The 15981-nt window shown below is 41.2% G+C and overlaps 1 protein-coding gene across 3 annotated transcripts in view; it reads right to left on the bottom strand.

Annotated features, from left to right (window-relative positions):
* Positions 1 to 15981, bottom strand: part of STON2 (stonin 2) — a 139464-nt gene that overhangs the window by 80343 nt on the left and 43140 nt on the right. For all 3 annotated transcript variants that reach the window (XM_028098643.2, XM_088024488.1, XM_088024489.1), the window contains exon 4: positions 6038 to 6235. In XM_028098643.2, the coding sequence (XP_027954444.2) occupies positions 6038 to 6235 (198 nt within the window). The remainder of the gene's footprint in view (positions 1 to 6037; positions 6236 to 15981) is intronic.

Genomic DNA, 15981 nt, shown 5'->3' with positions numbered 1-15981 from the left:
TGAGGCCAAATTTACATATATTACTGAAAGACAAAAAGGATGTAATTTGTTTCTTAAAAAAATGTTCTACTGTTCTTTGATTTTGAGGAGACTACTGTTCCGGAAGACTATTAATATTGCTGAAATTTGTAGCTGGGCAAAAGAATTTTAAAAACAAATTATTTTTGTCTTCCAAGGAAATATAGTCAAGGTAAAAAAAAAAAAAGTCATGAAATACGAATGTGTCTTGAGAACAACAAGAACTCCCCCTATGACCCCATCATGCACAGTGATAATTACTGTTTACTGGGAATCTGAGCCCCGATTCCTGTCTAGTGCTCTACCAACTGCAGCAGGACTAGGAGAAAACCAACAACAGAGAAAAATGTCCCATCTTATAAGGAGTCACACAGTCCTGATAATGCTCTCCCACCATCCTTAACTAACAATGACCAGAGAAACTTTCTGAATATCTAAAAAGATCTTGTCACAAAAATTGAGGTCTCAAGTCCATAGTTTTCCACCTAGTATAAATACTTGTTTCTGAGGGGGAAAAAAAAAAAGTCCAAGATCCCTGGGGATATCCTACTGTTCTAAGAGAATTCCACTGTGATCAGGTCAATGCAAATGAATCAAGAACATACGATCTATATTTGTTTTAAAACCCACGAGGTTTGAAGTACAAAGAAAGTCTGGTAAAATGTAGTCTTGGGTCTGCTGAATCCAGAATTTAAAAGAAAGGCCAGGAGGTGTAGCAGAGCCTGAGACACAGCAGGGCTAACTTTGTAAATCTGGACCAATGCATCAAAATATTTTTTTCTGGTTTCTCTGGTTTCCCAACACTTTAGCAATGGCAAGAACATCCAAGTCAAATTTGCCAGTGTATGTATGTTTGGGTTTCTGAACACTGAGATCTGACCAGGGAGGCAGTATGAGCTAATGGAAGGCTAAGTGTATTTTCATATGTACCTAAATATATGTGTGTATAGGTACACATAGAAATTATGTGCATATATGTGTACATAGAAATTACACATATACACACCTACATACAATTTCAGAACTTTCGGAAGTCTTTAATAATTTAACACTCGCTATGAATCTCCAACAGAGGGGTCCCAGCATGACTTAACATACTGGCCCTTGGCATCTCGGTTTTTCTTGAACTGCCACATGGGATACACTCGGGGGGAATGCTGGACTCTTAAACCCAAATGGGACACAGATGTCTGGGATGCAGATGACTCTCCCCACCTGCAGTCTCACTCCTTTCATTCAAGGATCCATTCAACGGACAATTATTAAACACCTGCTATGTGTGCTTCATCCAGGCTTGACGCAAAAGGAGCATTCTAATCCCACACTTGAACTCTCCACTTATCTTGTATGTAAAAGAAAACCAAAATGGAAGTCTGCCACTTAACAACAGCATGTGCTCCTGCAGACATTTCTGTGTTTTCTCTTTCCTGCTTGCCACGGGCTTCCAAAGGCTTATTTTTATTCCCCCCGACACTCTTCCTGTTTATCATCCCATGGAAAACTATCGGCGTTACAGAGGGAGGCTGTCTGGTGAAGATGATAGGGTTTGTCTGTCATCCAGGGAAAGGGGGCCCCCGGGAGGCAGGGGGTGAGAGAGAAAACAAGTGTTATTAAGGATCCTGCCTGTTCCCAGTTCTCCTGCCTTTTGCTCTGGAGAGCTGAATCCCAGAGCAGATATCAACATGCTCTCCAGCTCTGCCCCGCACCCTGTGATGTAACCAAGGTGAGGGGATTTGTTTGCCTTCCTCCTCCGAATTACCCCCCTGGTGAGAAAATGAGAAGAAAGTGCAGGTTGATCACAGAGTCTTGCCCTCCCACAAGTAGGCTGGGGATTGGGATTGCTAACCCCATGCAGAAGTCCTGCGGCAGATGACGGGGAGGAGTCTGCGGCTTGCTGCAGCCCAGCACAGAGCAATGGGGCCAAGGAAAACAGGCTGGGCCTGGGCCCCCGTAACCCTCTGCACACAGGAGATGAATCACAGAGCTTCTGCCCCAGCTGCAGCCTCGCACAGTGAGCTGCCAGGAAAAGCCCGGGCCAGCTGGGCCGAGGGCACTCCTGATGGAGGCTGCGATTCTTCCCCCTCTATACCTCCCTCTGCAGTGCTAAGAAGCATGGGGCAGGGGGCAAAGACCAAAAGTCCCCCCAAGGCAGCTGCTCCCCAGGACCCTCAAGCCCTTGGTCCAGAAAGCAACCACATTGAACTTCCCGCAGCACCTCTCTGCATGACCCCACAGCTCACTTCTGAAGACTGCAAAACTCTCCTCAGGTCTCATCCCACCACGTGTATGGTTTACCGTCCTCTGGGACGGTAATTCTTCTTCTTTCCCATGGCAAAGAAAATGAGGCCCAGAGCTGTGAAATTAGGATTTTTAAAAAATTCCTGCTGTACTCTGCGCTGCATCAAGCACCTCCACACACACCCTGTTGCCCAGCCTGGGCAGGGACACTCGGTCCCACTTCACGGATGAGGAACGGCAGCTCTGGGGACAGGGTGTGCCCAGAGACAGACCAGAATCTGCTCCTTACCCTCCCAAGGATTTAGTGTACCCTGACTGAACCACCCAGCCTCCTAGTAGAGAGGTTGGCTGCAGGCCTGGTGCCAGGTGGCGGACAGGTAGCCACTTGACTGGGGGGCTTTCCAACGTGTCTGGATTTCTTTGAAGCTCTCAAGCGCTCAAATAAAAGCATTTATAATTTCCCCACTAATGAAGTAGAAAGATAAATGCCACAGGTTTAGAAATATCGGGTCATTCTCCTAAACCTTGTTCTTCCTTACCCAGGATGAGTTAAAGGCTTTTCAAAGCCGAAGTCCACCTTGACTATACAGGTCAGGGTATTCAGAAAGAGGCTCCTGGGGTTTCTCGATCTGGGGTTGCATCCAGACACTGTCCACACAGCCTGGGCCACTCACCTCACTGCCTCTTATTTTTCCAGGCCCCCAAGGCTTGCTGCTTGCCACTTCTGGGCCTGGAAGATTGGGTGCAGGTTAGGTGGGAAGGAGATGGAGGCATGCCCCTGGGCCAACCTGGGCCCTTGGCCGATTACTAACGAATGAGGAGATTTCTTTTCAAAGTGGAGTGTCTAGAAACTTGTTTCCATAACACAATACTGTGGGCACCCAGCAGTTATCTAGAAGTGCTCATATCTGTTAAGGAAACATGAACTTCTTCCTCAGACTCCACCTACTATACATCTTATTTAAAAAACCTTTTGATTCTATTTATGTCAAAAATAAACTCCACAGTTGGGCGCCTGCGTGGCTCAGTCAGTTAAGCGTCTGCCTCTTGGTTTCGGCTCAGGTCATGATCTCATGGGTTGTGAGAGCGAGCCCCGCGTGGGGCTCCACGCTCAGCAGGGAGTCTGCTTGAAGATTCTCTACCTCTGCCCCTTCCCCCAGTTGTGTGTGCACGTGCTCGCTCTCAAATAAATAAATCTCTTAAAAATTTTTAAAAAAAGATAAACCCCATGGCAAAGTACGTGTATCTGTACAGAAGGCCTGGAAGGTAAGACAGCAAAATGATAAACATGATGACTCTGGGTCACTGCCAGGTGTGGGAATCGTGGTAAAAGGCTTTGGACCGTTGGCTGAAATCCAGGCTCATCCATTTCTTAGTGGTATTATCTCAGACAAGCATCTTAACCTTCCAGACTCGGGATCAACTAGGAAATGGGGAGAAAGATATCTGCCTTGCAGGACTGTTGTCAAGGCTGGAGATGACAACACACATCATATACTAGCACATAGCACAGACTCAGGAAGTGCTGGCTATGATTTATTATTACTTCTGTAAAAAGGGACGGTTGCCAAAAGGCCCCCTCTAGCCTCCTGTAACTACAGAAAATGTCTCCTGCTGAAGGAGAGAGCTAAGCTCATCACTCCTCATTCTACAGTCCTAGTTTTGCCTTTGCTTTTCCAGAGTCACCCAGAGTCACAGGCCACTGAGCTCCTGGTGGAGACTAAAGTGTGTTGGCTATTCTGCATTTGCTTCACCCGCACCCTCACCCCGAATCCATTCTCCTCCCCCTTCTCCAGCAGCTCTACAGCCTATGGAATGACCTCTAACTTCCAGCTGGGATCTGCTAGGGGGAAGCCCTAGCACAAGATCTGGGCATTTAGTACCCCCTCACTCCCCACTGCGCCAAATCTCTGGAGGTGGCTCTGTCCTTCCTACAGCCACAGCACCTGTCAGGCAGTCCCTCTTCCATGATTCTAGCTCATGCCGCCTCTGGAAGCAGTCCTTTCATTACACCCTCTTCAGATAAACTTTTCGAGGATGCCATCTGCCTACTGCCAGGACCCTGACCAAAACAATGAGGGAAGGGGTTGTCTCAGTGGGAACTGTAATACTGTTAACATGGCTTCAGAAAAGGGAGACACTGAAAAATAAGCTTTGGAGACAGATTAATCATGCCCAGCTCAGAGTAGGACTCTGATTTTCATCCCTGGAACCTCTAGGAATTGAAGGGATTTTCATCTAAGTAGAGAGATTACTGGAAAAAAACAGCCTGAGCCTAGAGATCCTGACTTTTCCACAGTGGGGAGCCCACCTCCCCCTCTCTGAAGCAATAAGAACCCCGGGGCAGGAGAGGGGAGAAACCCCATCCGTGCTGATCACTTCTGTGTCTGGCATCATGTAAGTTGTCCTACACAGACCGTCTCACTTGGAATGGACAACAACTTTGTAAGTACGACTACTATCTCCACTTTTCAGGTAAGGAAACGGAGTCATAAAGATACTAATGATCTTGCCCAAGGTCACACAGCTGGGAAATGAAGGAGGAGGAGCTGAGCAGTCTAACCCGAGTCTGCGCTCTCCTAACCAGTGTGTTGTCTGCGTCCCCCCAGGGGAAGGCTGGGAAAGGCGGTTGAGAGCGAGGAGACACAAAGGCCGAGGGTGGAGAACAGCCTCTTCCTAACTGCCTCGGCTTCTGATGGTGCCTTCCCACCATGAAAGGCTCCCCACAGTGGAGACGGGGTTGTAGGGGCACATTTCAGCCACTGACCATGATCATCAGCCACAGAGATTAACCAGAATGGAGAGTGTGTGAAAACAAACGCTCTAAGGGACCGTGGCTTGCGAAGACAGACTGTGATAAACTAGGAATCTTTGCAGTATTAGCAAATACCAACCCAAATCCTGTCTGAACCCTTTAGTCTGTAAGAACTCCATGTGTAGGCCCCTCCAATAACACACAGCATAAGGGCAAATGTTACCCAAATTTGAAAAAATACCTAACCAATGTTTTTGAGGAAGAAAAAAATGAATATTGTTGGATACACCTGGCAAATTCATCCACAGAGAAATTACCAGTAACTCTATCACTTTCAAAGGAAAATAATCTCTTGGGCCAAATAAAAAAAAACACCAAGAACACACTACATCTATCCAATGCCATCTTAAATCTAATCCAAGTACAGTGCTTGTTAACAGGCCCTTTTTCCACCTGCAAAGCCAGGCAGCATCCTTCTTACACCTAGAAATTTAATAAATGAGACCACAGGATGTTACAGACTGAAATATAGCTCGAGTCAAGCACAAGAGAATAAACATAACTGCAAAATGATTTGTAGTCTGGACACAGTGGCTGAGTCCTGACTCTCATTCTGCTTCACATAACATGTGCTTTTTCTCTGCTTAAATCTACCTCCCTCTTGCTGAAAAGGGAAGGTGCACAGGTGAGTGGATGAAAGATTCAGCCCTGTGCGTATTATATATAGTTTGGTCATTCAAGGAGAAAATAAACTGACAAGGAACAGTACTTGTACTGAATATGAGAAAACAGCATATTAAGATATAATGTCAAATGGTTTCCCAGGATTAACACTCTGCCAACCAATCCGCCAATCTGTGTACGTGTTTTTTCCTAATGCAATTTTGAACCACTCTGTATTCTAGCTTTTTGACTGGGTGACTACTACACTGAACTCATTCTGCAAACAAAGCTGGCTGCAGAGATTTTAGGAGCAGCAAAGGGTCACCAAAATTGATATGCAAAGCCTTCTGGGCTCCATCTTACCAGTTGAGTCAGCCTGAGAAGCCTTGCCACTCCTCTGCTCCTCAGCACTGATGAGCTGCACGTCTGTGTATGAGGGATCAAAACTAGGACTACTGGTATCTTCAGAATGTGTGGTCCAGCTGCTCTCGGAGGTCAGAGGGCATCTCCTCAGGGAGCCGAAGGAAGGGCACGTCCAGCAGGGCATGGTCAATGGTAGGGCTGGGGACAGACCAAAACCCAAAAGCATACAATATAAATAGTTGTGCTCTGTTTATCTTTAGTGCTTGTCTTACCTTGATGGTGCTCAGAGCCTATGAAATCACAACGGCCATATAAGGCAAGGAAATGATGGCAATATCACTTATGATAGACAGGGGGAAATGATGGACTGAGAGCCCACGGTGAGTCAGTATCAAAACCAGTACCACAAAGAAGGGGGTCTCATGACCCTCAAATTGAAGAAAATCTCACTAAAGAAAAGTAGTGATCTTCAGCTCTACTTCTCTTTCTAAACTGAGATTTCAGCTTCATTCAAACCAAAACTTTCACCCTTACCCTTACCCATTCTTAGTGACATGCCAACAATCTCAAGAAAACTCACCAAATTACACTGCAAAATCAGAGCTAGGTTAGGTTAAGGGAGAAGAGAAGATAGGTAAATATGTATGTATTCGCCTAGGAATGTGATATGCCTCTGCTTGAGCCTGACTATAACTGGAGATTCTGCAGACTGTTACATATACAAATTGAGATTCCTGGGGCTGCTGATTCATAATACAATGAACAAGAACTTCCAGGGGGAAATGCACAGGGCTTGACTCTCTCCTGAACCCTGAGCACCAAATTCAGCCTTTCAAAACCACTCTGGAAAGTTTCTTTTTTTTAAACGAAATTTTCTAAAGTTCCTCATTTGTCTTCAGTGAATAACCTACCACATGGTTTCTCCACAGTGTTACACGAGGATCTTGTTGCAAATGTATTGACAAGTACCAAAAACAAGTGCCAAAGGGAGTGTGGACAGGGAAGGAAGAACAAAAGAGAAAGATCTAGCATTTCTTGAGTCCTCGTGAAATGTCAGGCACTTTTACAAATGTTACCTCATTTCACCACCAATCCTGAGAGACAGGCAGTGGTCTTATTTGACACAAAGGAAAACTGACTCAAGAGAGGTTAAATAGCTTGTTCAAGAAGGGTCAGTTCTCTGGGGGATCTGGGGAGCTCAGTCAGATGAGTGTCCAGTTTCTGCTCAGGTCATGATCTCAGGGTCATGGGATCGAGCCCTGTGTTGGGCTCTGTGCTTGGCGCAGAGTCTGCTTGTTCTTCTCCCTCCGCTCCTCCCCCTTCCCTCGAAAATAAATAAAGTAAGTGAAATCTTTAAAAGGGGAGGGAGGGTCAGTTCTCCTAGCTGGAGAATCAAAATTACAGAGTTGGCTTTAGAGAAATTTGGGTTAAGAGAAAATTGGGAAAAAAGAATAAATAGCAATATATGTGACATGGGACAAATACGAAACCATAGAGGATTTTCATTCTGTATTCTCTTAGACAGTTACAAGACATGTAGGTCTTCTCTGTCTGGAGTACTCATGGCTCACCCCTGCTCTCTCTTAAAAATGTTACCCTCTCAGTAAGGTATTCCTGAATTCTTCTCTCCAAAGATGCAAAGTCTCTTTTCTGCTTCATTTCTCCTTAGCATTATCACCATCTAATGTACTACATATCCAGTATCTTCCCCACTAGAATTTAAGCTCCTTGGTGGGAAGGCCGGGATTTGGGTCCATTTTGTTTACTGCTGCACCCCCATTCCTAGAATAATGCCTGGTGTGAATAGGTACTCAATGAATATTTGTTGGTTATGTCAACAGAAACACCAGAAATCAATCCTAACAGTCTATGCTAAGTAAAGACTGTTTAAACTTGTACCTATAAAACTCAAAAGGCTAAAGAAGAAAAAATAAACAACCAAAAAGCCAAAAGCGAAGCTGAACTTGTAATGGCTTTTTATAGGACTGTTAGCTATTTCCTACAGTATAAAGGATTAGACACTTTAAGCTATTAGGGAAACAGAATTAAAATATTAGGTAAAATGTAGTAACACTATTTAAAATACATTACAGCGTGAGCAAGAAAGCAAAGAATTGTCAGAGGCCAAGTTTAAGTCAGAACCCAGAATGGTAAACAGCACACAACCTGATTTTCATACTCTGGGGCTTTTGAACAAACCAGGGAGACTCTTGAGCTTGAGTTTTTTTAAATGTCTTGTGAAGAAGGCAAAAGGAGGAAAAACCTAGGACTAACTCAAGATGGGAAATCTAACGGAAGATTTGATGCATGAAGCTTGAATTCCCAAATGGATCCGTTCAAGGGTAGATTAGGAATAAGTCCCACCCCAAGCTAAGGATAGCAAAGAAAATTGTCGGCCTTAAGCCTGGGTGCAGGGTAGAGAAAAGAAATCTCCTGAGAATTTATAACTATAAGCTGTCGCACATAGGGACTTGCAGCTAAAACTACTTGTGTGGTCTGAAAACCTTCCAATCTGAGAACACAGCTGAAGTATTTCCAGGTTGGTAGTGGCCTCAGGCACCTGGGAAAAGCAAATACTAATCCTTTCTGGAGGAAGATACCTCAAAGCCAGCCTTCCAAGACAGAATGTTCCTCAGTTTCACATGGGGCGGGAGGGGTGTAGCAAACAGAATCAGACCTGCAAAGAATTCAGACACTAGAATTACTAAGCAGGAAATGTAAGTATGTTCACTATGTTTAAGGAAACAAGAAAAGAAGAAAAGAAAATGAAAATATTAGAAAAGAACACACAGAACTGAAAAAGAACTAAATGAGCTTCTGGAGAAGGAAAATATCACTATAAATACAAAATTGTCCAGAAGGCATAGAGACAGAGAGGAAAACATGAAAGACAGACTAAAACACACGGGAACCGTGCCTGGCTGGCTCAGTCCATAAAGTGTGCGACTCTTGATCTCAGAGTCTGAGATCCGATGTTTGAGCACAGAGCTTACTTAAAATTAAAATCTTCAAAATACATGGGAGAGAAAGCGGGAAGGTCTTGTAGGTATCTATATAACCTGAGTTCCTAAGGAGAAGAGTGTGAGAATGAGAGGCAATATTTAAAAAAACAAAACAAAACAAAACCACTGACTGAGAATTTCCCGGAATTTATGAAAGATTTTATTTGTCAGATTAGAGGTTCCATGGTATCTCAAGCAGGGTAACCAAAAATAACTGTGCAAGTAGACATCAAAACCATACAAGACCAAAGACAAAGAGAAGATCTTAAATAAGATTACTTTCAAAGGAATGATGATTAGATTGACTACCACCTTCTCAATAAGAGAAGCCAATGCACACTTCAATGAGCTGACAGAAAATAACTGTCAAATAGGATTTATATGCACAGTGAGGAGATCTTCAGAGGTCAACGGAATAATAAAGACAATTTAGACAAACAAAAACTACAATTAATTTAAAAGAAGGAAAGAAAGATGAGAAAAAGAAGCATGATATTACAGAAATAAACTATATCAGTGCTTGATAATAAACATATATGGACTAAAAGTTCCAGCTAAAAGAAAAAGACTATCAAGCTGAAAAAACAAATGAAATCCAATATGCTGTTTACAAAGGACACATCTAAAATACAAAGATTTGTCAACGATGAAAGTAAAGGGATGAGAAAGTCATACAAGACAATACATTAGTGAAAAGAACCTGATACATTGTAGCCTATAGACTTTAAAGTAAAAAGCAGTACTAGAAAGGGTCACAATAAAATTATGTTTTAATTCATCAGAAATATATGATAACAATCCTAAATTGGTATATATTTAATAACTTAGTCTCAAAATTATTAATATAAAAACCGACAGAACTGCAGAAAGCAAGAAATGTCCATCATCATAATGGGAGATTTTTAAACACACCTCTCTCAGTAATTGGTAGATCAAGCAGGCAGAAAAATCAGCAAGGAAACAGAAGATATAAACAACAAAATGAACAAGCTGATCTAATGGTCATACACAGACCAACAGATGAAGAATACATATTCTTCATAACACACACCTAGAACTCTTACAGCAAGTGACCACATGCTATGACATAAAGCAGATTTTAACAAATAACAAAAACTGGTATCAAACAGACCATGAACACTGGTCCAGTACAATGAAGTTTCTAGTTATGCAAACCACTTATCTAGATATAACTAGCATCTATTTATCTAAACTAGAGAGAAGACAATTTGAAAAATTTAGAAACTAAGAAATATACTTTTAAATGATTTATTGGTCAAAGAAGAAATATTAATGAAGATTAGAAAATATTCAGAACCAAACAATAATGAAAATAGGTATATATGTGAAAACTTTAAGAATGCAAGTAAGCAGTACTATCAGGAACAGTTGTATTGCTTCTATTAAAAAAGAACTGAAATTTGGGCTCCTGGGTGGCTCAGTTGGTTAAGCAACTGCCTTCAGCTCAGGTCATGATCCTGGAGTCCCGGGATCGAATCCCACATCGGGCACCCTGCTCAGCGGGGTATCTGTTTCTCCCTCTGACCCTCTTCCCTCTCGTGCTCTCTGTCTCTCATTCTCTCTCTCTCTCAAATAAATAAGTAAAATCTTTAAAAAAAAAAAAGAACTGAAATTTAATACAATATGCTTCCAACTTATTGAGTTACAAAAGGAGCTGCAAAATAAAATAAAGAATATTAGAAAGGAAATAATAAACATAAAAGCATAAGTTACTGAAATTTAAAAAGTACATAGATAAAAGGTTAAGAAAACTATGTAATAGAATTGAAAAACTGTCAAGAAAAATCTAGAAAAAAGAGGGCACAAATAACCTTAAGAATGAAAAAGACATAATTACAAATGCTATATACATGCAGAAGGCAATGAGGAGAAATAATGAATGTCTTTACATCAATACATTTGAAAAAAAGGTAACACTGTAGAAGTTCCAGGAAATTATAACTTCAAAACTGATTCAAGAAGAAAGTTAAAAACCTGACTTGTCCAGTAATCATCAAATAAAGTGAATCAATCCTTAAACTGTCATAAGGAAATGTCAGGCCAGGTGGTTTTACTGAAAAGTTCTATCAAATTTTAAAGAAAAAAAAATATTTCAGTCTTTCAGAGTACAAAAAAATAGAGATCACTCATCAACTCACATTACGAGCAAACTTTAAAGAAAAAAAAAATATTTCAGTCCTGCAGAGTACAAAAAAGAGAGACCACTCATCAACTCACATTATGAGGTAAGGATTTCCTGACATCAAAACCTGACAAAGTATATCTTATTTATACTTATATACTCCAAAATGAGAAATACAGGTCAGCCTCAATCATGGACATAGATGCAAGAATCCCAAATAAATTATCAAAGAGAATCTAGAGACTGATGAAAAGGAGAATTACATCATGACTAAATTGGATTTATCCAGTGAATGCAAGGTCGGTTTAACACAGTATTTCTCAATTTTTTTTCATTACTGCTCCACTGACAAATTTTTTCCCCAATCATCCTCTCCCTTGAAGTACCCCCTCCCCAGGAGAATATCATGACCAGGAAATGGATAGTAATACAACCTACCAATCTCACTCATATTTCCCCAGTTTTACATGTACTTAGGTATGTATTTAGTCCTATGTCATGTTATCAGTGCGTAGGTTATGTATCTACCATCACAGTCAGGATGCAGAACTGTGCCATCACCACAAGGAATGCTGAACTTTTATATTCATTTCTACCTCTTCCCCTCATGCCCTGTTCCTAACCTAGGGCAACCACTAATTTGTTATTCATTTCTATAATTTTGTCATTTCAAGAATGCTATATAAATGGAATCATGCAGTATGTGACCTTTTAGGATTGGCTGTTACTATTCATCCTAATGCCTCTGAGATTCATTCAAGGTATTGAATGTATCAATACTTCATTCCTTTAGATTGCTGGGTAGTGTTCCACAGTATGGACTAACCACAGTTAGTTAAACCATTCACCTGTCATAGAACATCTGGGCTGTTTCTGGTTCTTAGCTATTATGAATAAAGGTGCTTTGAATATTCATGTATGGTTTTTGTGTAGGTTTTTATATGAACCTAGGTTTCCATTTCTCTGGGGTAAATGCCCCAGAGTACAACTGCTAGGTCATACAATGGGTCATTCATGTATTGCTGGTGAGAATGTAAACTGTAACAATGACTTTGGAAAATAGTTTGACAGTTCCTTATAAAACTAAACATGCAATTAATTTCTCTGCATCCTCACTAGCATTTAGTATTACCACTATTTTTATTTTAAGTCATCTAATATGTGTGTGTGATAACTCATTTTATTCGCATTTCCCTATTGATAATGATATTGAACATATTTCCAGGTGCTTATTTGCCATCTGTATATCCTTTCCAGTGAAACATATGTTTATGTCTGTTGCCCATTTTCTAATTAGATTGCTTGGTGTTTTTTACTGTGAGTTTTGAGTTTTCTTTATATATTCTAGATACCAGTCCTTTGTTGGATATGTGGTTTGCAAATATCTTCTCCCAGTCTATAGCTTCTTTCTTTATCCTCTTAACAGGGCCTTTTATAAAGCAAAAGTTTTAATTTTGATGAGGTCCAGTTTATCAATTCCCTTTTAAATTTTAATAAGACAGATATACTGTATATCTCTCATGTATTGTATATATAGCTATGCTGTACACATAAAAAGAATAAGATTTCTTTGCCCCGCCCCGAACTATTTTTAGCCCCATTAGAGGTAATATCACCCTGTTGATAATGTGTGGGTTAACGTTACTAAATCAATTAATATAACTCACCATAATAATATATTAAAGGAGTAAAACACCATATTATCATCATAATACATACAGAGAAAGCACTGAGTAAATTTTAGTATTTATTCGTGGTAGTAATTTTTGGCAGACTAGAAACAGAAGAAGCTCCCTAAACCAGGAGAGGCTAACCCCAAAACCCTTTGCAAACACCATGCACTGCTGGAGAGCTTTCCCTTGCAGATCCTGATCAAGATGATGGGTACCCGCTACTCCTACTTCTATTCAACATCCTATTTGCGGTCAGAACCTACACAGTAAGGCAGTTAAAAAAAAAAAAAAAAAAAAAAAGAGTGACAAAAACCAAACCTATTCTTTGCAGATGATATTTTTGTGTACAGAAAATAACCAGGAAACCCTAATAAATTATCAAATAATTTTAGCACAGTACTTGTGTTTTTAAAAATATATAAAAATAATTGCATTTCTGAAAATTAAAGAAAGATATAGAAAATTAAACTTAAAACAAGGTAGCATTTATAATAGCAACAAAAATGTCAAGCATATATTGTAATAAATCTAACAAAAGATGCACAAGTCCTCAGAGGAGATACTCCTAAAGCCTATTAACAGATTGTACAGAAGATCTAAATAAGTGGAGAGATATAATTAGGTTCAGGAAAGTTAATGTTGTGAAGATGTTAATTCTCCCTAGATTGCTTTATAGATTTACTACATTCTCAATCAAAATCCTTGCATATGTTTCCTCATATTAATAAGCAGAATCACACTTCTTAGATATGAACAAAGTAGAATTTTAATAACATAGGTTAAAAATGAATAAAATATTAGAAATAATAGTAAAATACTATATAGAAAAAAATGAAATTAAACTCCTACTTACACCAAATGGAAAAATCAATTCTAGGTGGATTGAATATAAAGCACAAAAGGCTCCACAAGAAATATTTTAGGAGTGCCTGGTTGGCACAGCTGGTTGAGGTCCAACTCTTGGTTTTGGCTCAGGTCATGACCTCAGAGTTGTGAAATCAAGCTCTGTATCAGCCTCCAAGCTCAGCATGGAGTCTGCCTGAGACTCTCTCTCTCTCTCCCTTTGCCCCTCTCCCCCATACTCACATGTGTTCTCTCTCTCTCTCAAATAAATACATAAATCTTTTTTTAAAATGATTTTATTTATTCATTTGAGAGAAAGAGAAACAGAGAGAGCACAAGCAGAGGAAGAGGCAGAGGGAGAGGGAGAAGCAGACCCCCTGCTGAGCTGGGAGCCCGATGTGGGGCTCAATCCCAGGACCTCGAGATCATGACCTGAGCCGAAGGCAGATGCTTAACAATCTGAGCCCTTAAATACATAAATCTTTAAAAAAAAAAAAAAAAAGAAATATTTTAGAAGACATATACCCAAATATGCTCATGACTTCAGGGTAGGGAAAGATTTCCTTTACCAAGACACAGAAAGCACTAAGCATAAAAACAAACAAATTTCGTATCATTAAAATTAAGAACTTCTTTTTACAAGAGGAACCATAAAGAGAGTGAAAAACCATCTACTTTGTCCTACGTCCATGTGTAGGAGATACTGCCATATATCATATCTACATGATATGATATATGGCTCAGTCGGGTAAGCATCTGCCTTTGGCTCAGGTCACGATCTCAGAGTCCTGGAATCAAGTCCCGCCTTGGACTCCCTGCTCAGCGGGGAGCTGGCTTTTCCCTCTGCCTGCCTACTCCTCCTGCTTGTGCTTTCTCTAACAAATAAAAATTTTTTAAAATCTTAAAAAAAAAAAAAAAAAGAAAGAAAGAAAAGAAATCTCAGATGAATCACTTTATTTAGGTTCTGAAGTAAATGTCCTCAGGCCACAAGATGAGTTGAACCATTGAGAGGAAGTGTGGAGCCTGGAGCTGACTCTTCTCCCAGGGGCCAGGCCTTTGATACTTGGGCCAGAGGACAGCAGACTGCTGTCACCAGGGCTCTTCACAGCCACATCCATCCAGCAAAGAATAAAGTGAAAAAAGATAGAAATCTGTGACTCCTCCTTTCCTAAGAGCTTAGATATAAGGACCCTGGATCCAGACTGCCTGTCTCATTCTACATCTGGTCTTGCATCCTGAGGCAAGTTACTTTATCTGTTCTGCTGTAAAGTTTTCACCTTAAAAATGGGACTTAAAACGGTACCCACTTCACAGGGGGATTAGGTGAATACTGACAAAGCACTTGTTAAAGTGTCTGCACAAAGGAAGCACTGAAAAGGGGTCAAGTGGGTTATTACTTCCAGACCTAAACTTTTGTCCAAATAAATCTCCACTTAGGCCTCCAACCTCACCTCTCTGAAACTAAGTTTCTGTTATCCACACCAGCTCCTTCATCCCTCTAGGTGCTCAGAACAAACCCACTGAGCCAACCTTGATTCTTTTCACATTTGGCCCATCACAACTTCTGCTAGTCCTCCATTAAAAATACATCTGGAATCCAATCACTTCCCACCATCTCCAAGCTACCACCCTGACCCAAGACACTGCTGTGTGACCCAGACTAAGGCCATCCCGAACAGATCTGTGGACAAATCTGCATGATGACCTGACATCTTCTTGAGCACAGCCCCATCCCCCAACATTCTTCCTTGTCTAACCTCACCCTTAAGTACACCCTTGGAGCTTAACGTCCTCGATCAGTGCAGGAGAAATGACTGTGACATACAACTGCTCTCAAACATTCCCCCTGGGGTGGTCTACCCGCACTACTCCCCAGCCTCTAGGACTACAAAAGCAGGTCTTATGGGAGGTGGGGTCACAGAGATCTACTCAGCTTGCAGCTGCCCAAGACATGCGTCTGTCCCTAAGTCCCTTTAATAAACCATTTTTTATCAAGGTGGACCTGTTGGCCTTTCTCTCTGGCCTTAGGGCTCCTGTGGCCTTTGGAGGTCATTTTTGCACATCCCTCTTTCATGGAAAAACCATCCCTGCTGGATGGTGACAGGGACCTCCCACCAAGTCACCCTGCTTCCCCAAGTGTCCTCCCTCTCAGTCTGTTCTCCACAGAGCAACGGCCACACAGCTTTCACAGAATTACCTGTTCACATCAAAGTCAGACCTCACCACATCACTGCTCAAACTCTGATGGCTTCCCACCCCATCCACAGCGAAAGCCAAGGTCCT

The sequence above is a fragment of the Eumetopias jubatus genome, unplaced genomic scaffold, assembly GCF_037043125.1.
Source record: "Eumetopias jubatus isolate StellerSeaLion01/CBP00866 unplaced genomic scaffold, mEumJub1_p1.0 scaffold_7, whole genome shotgun sequence".
NCBI lineage: Eukaryota > Metazoa > Chordata > Mammalia > Carnivora > Otariidae > Eumetopias > Eumetopias jubatus.
This window is presented reverse-complemented; position numbering and strand designations above follow the sequence as displayed.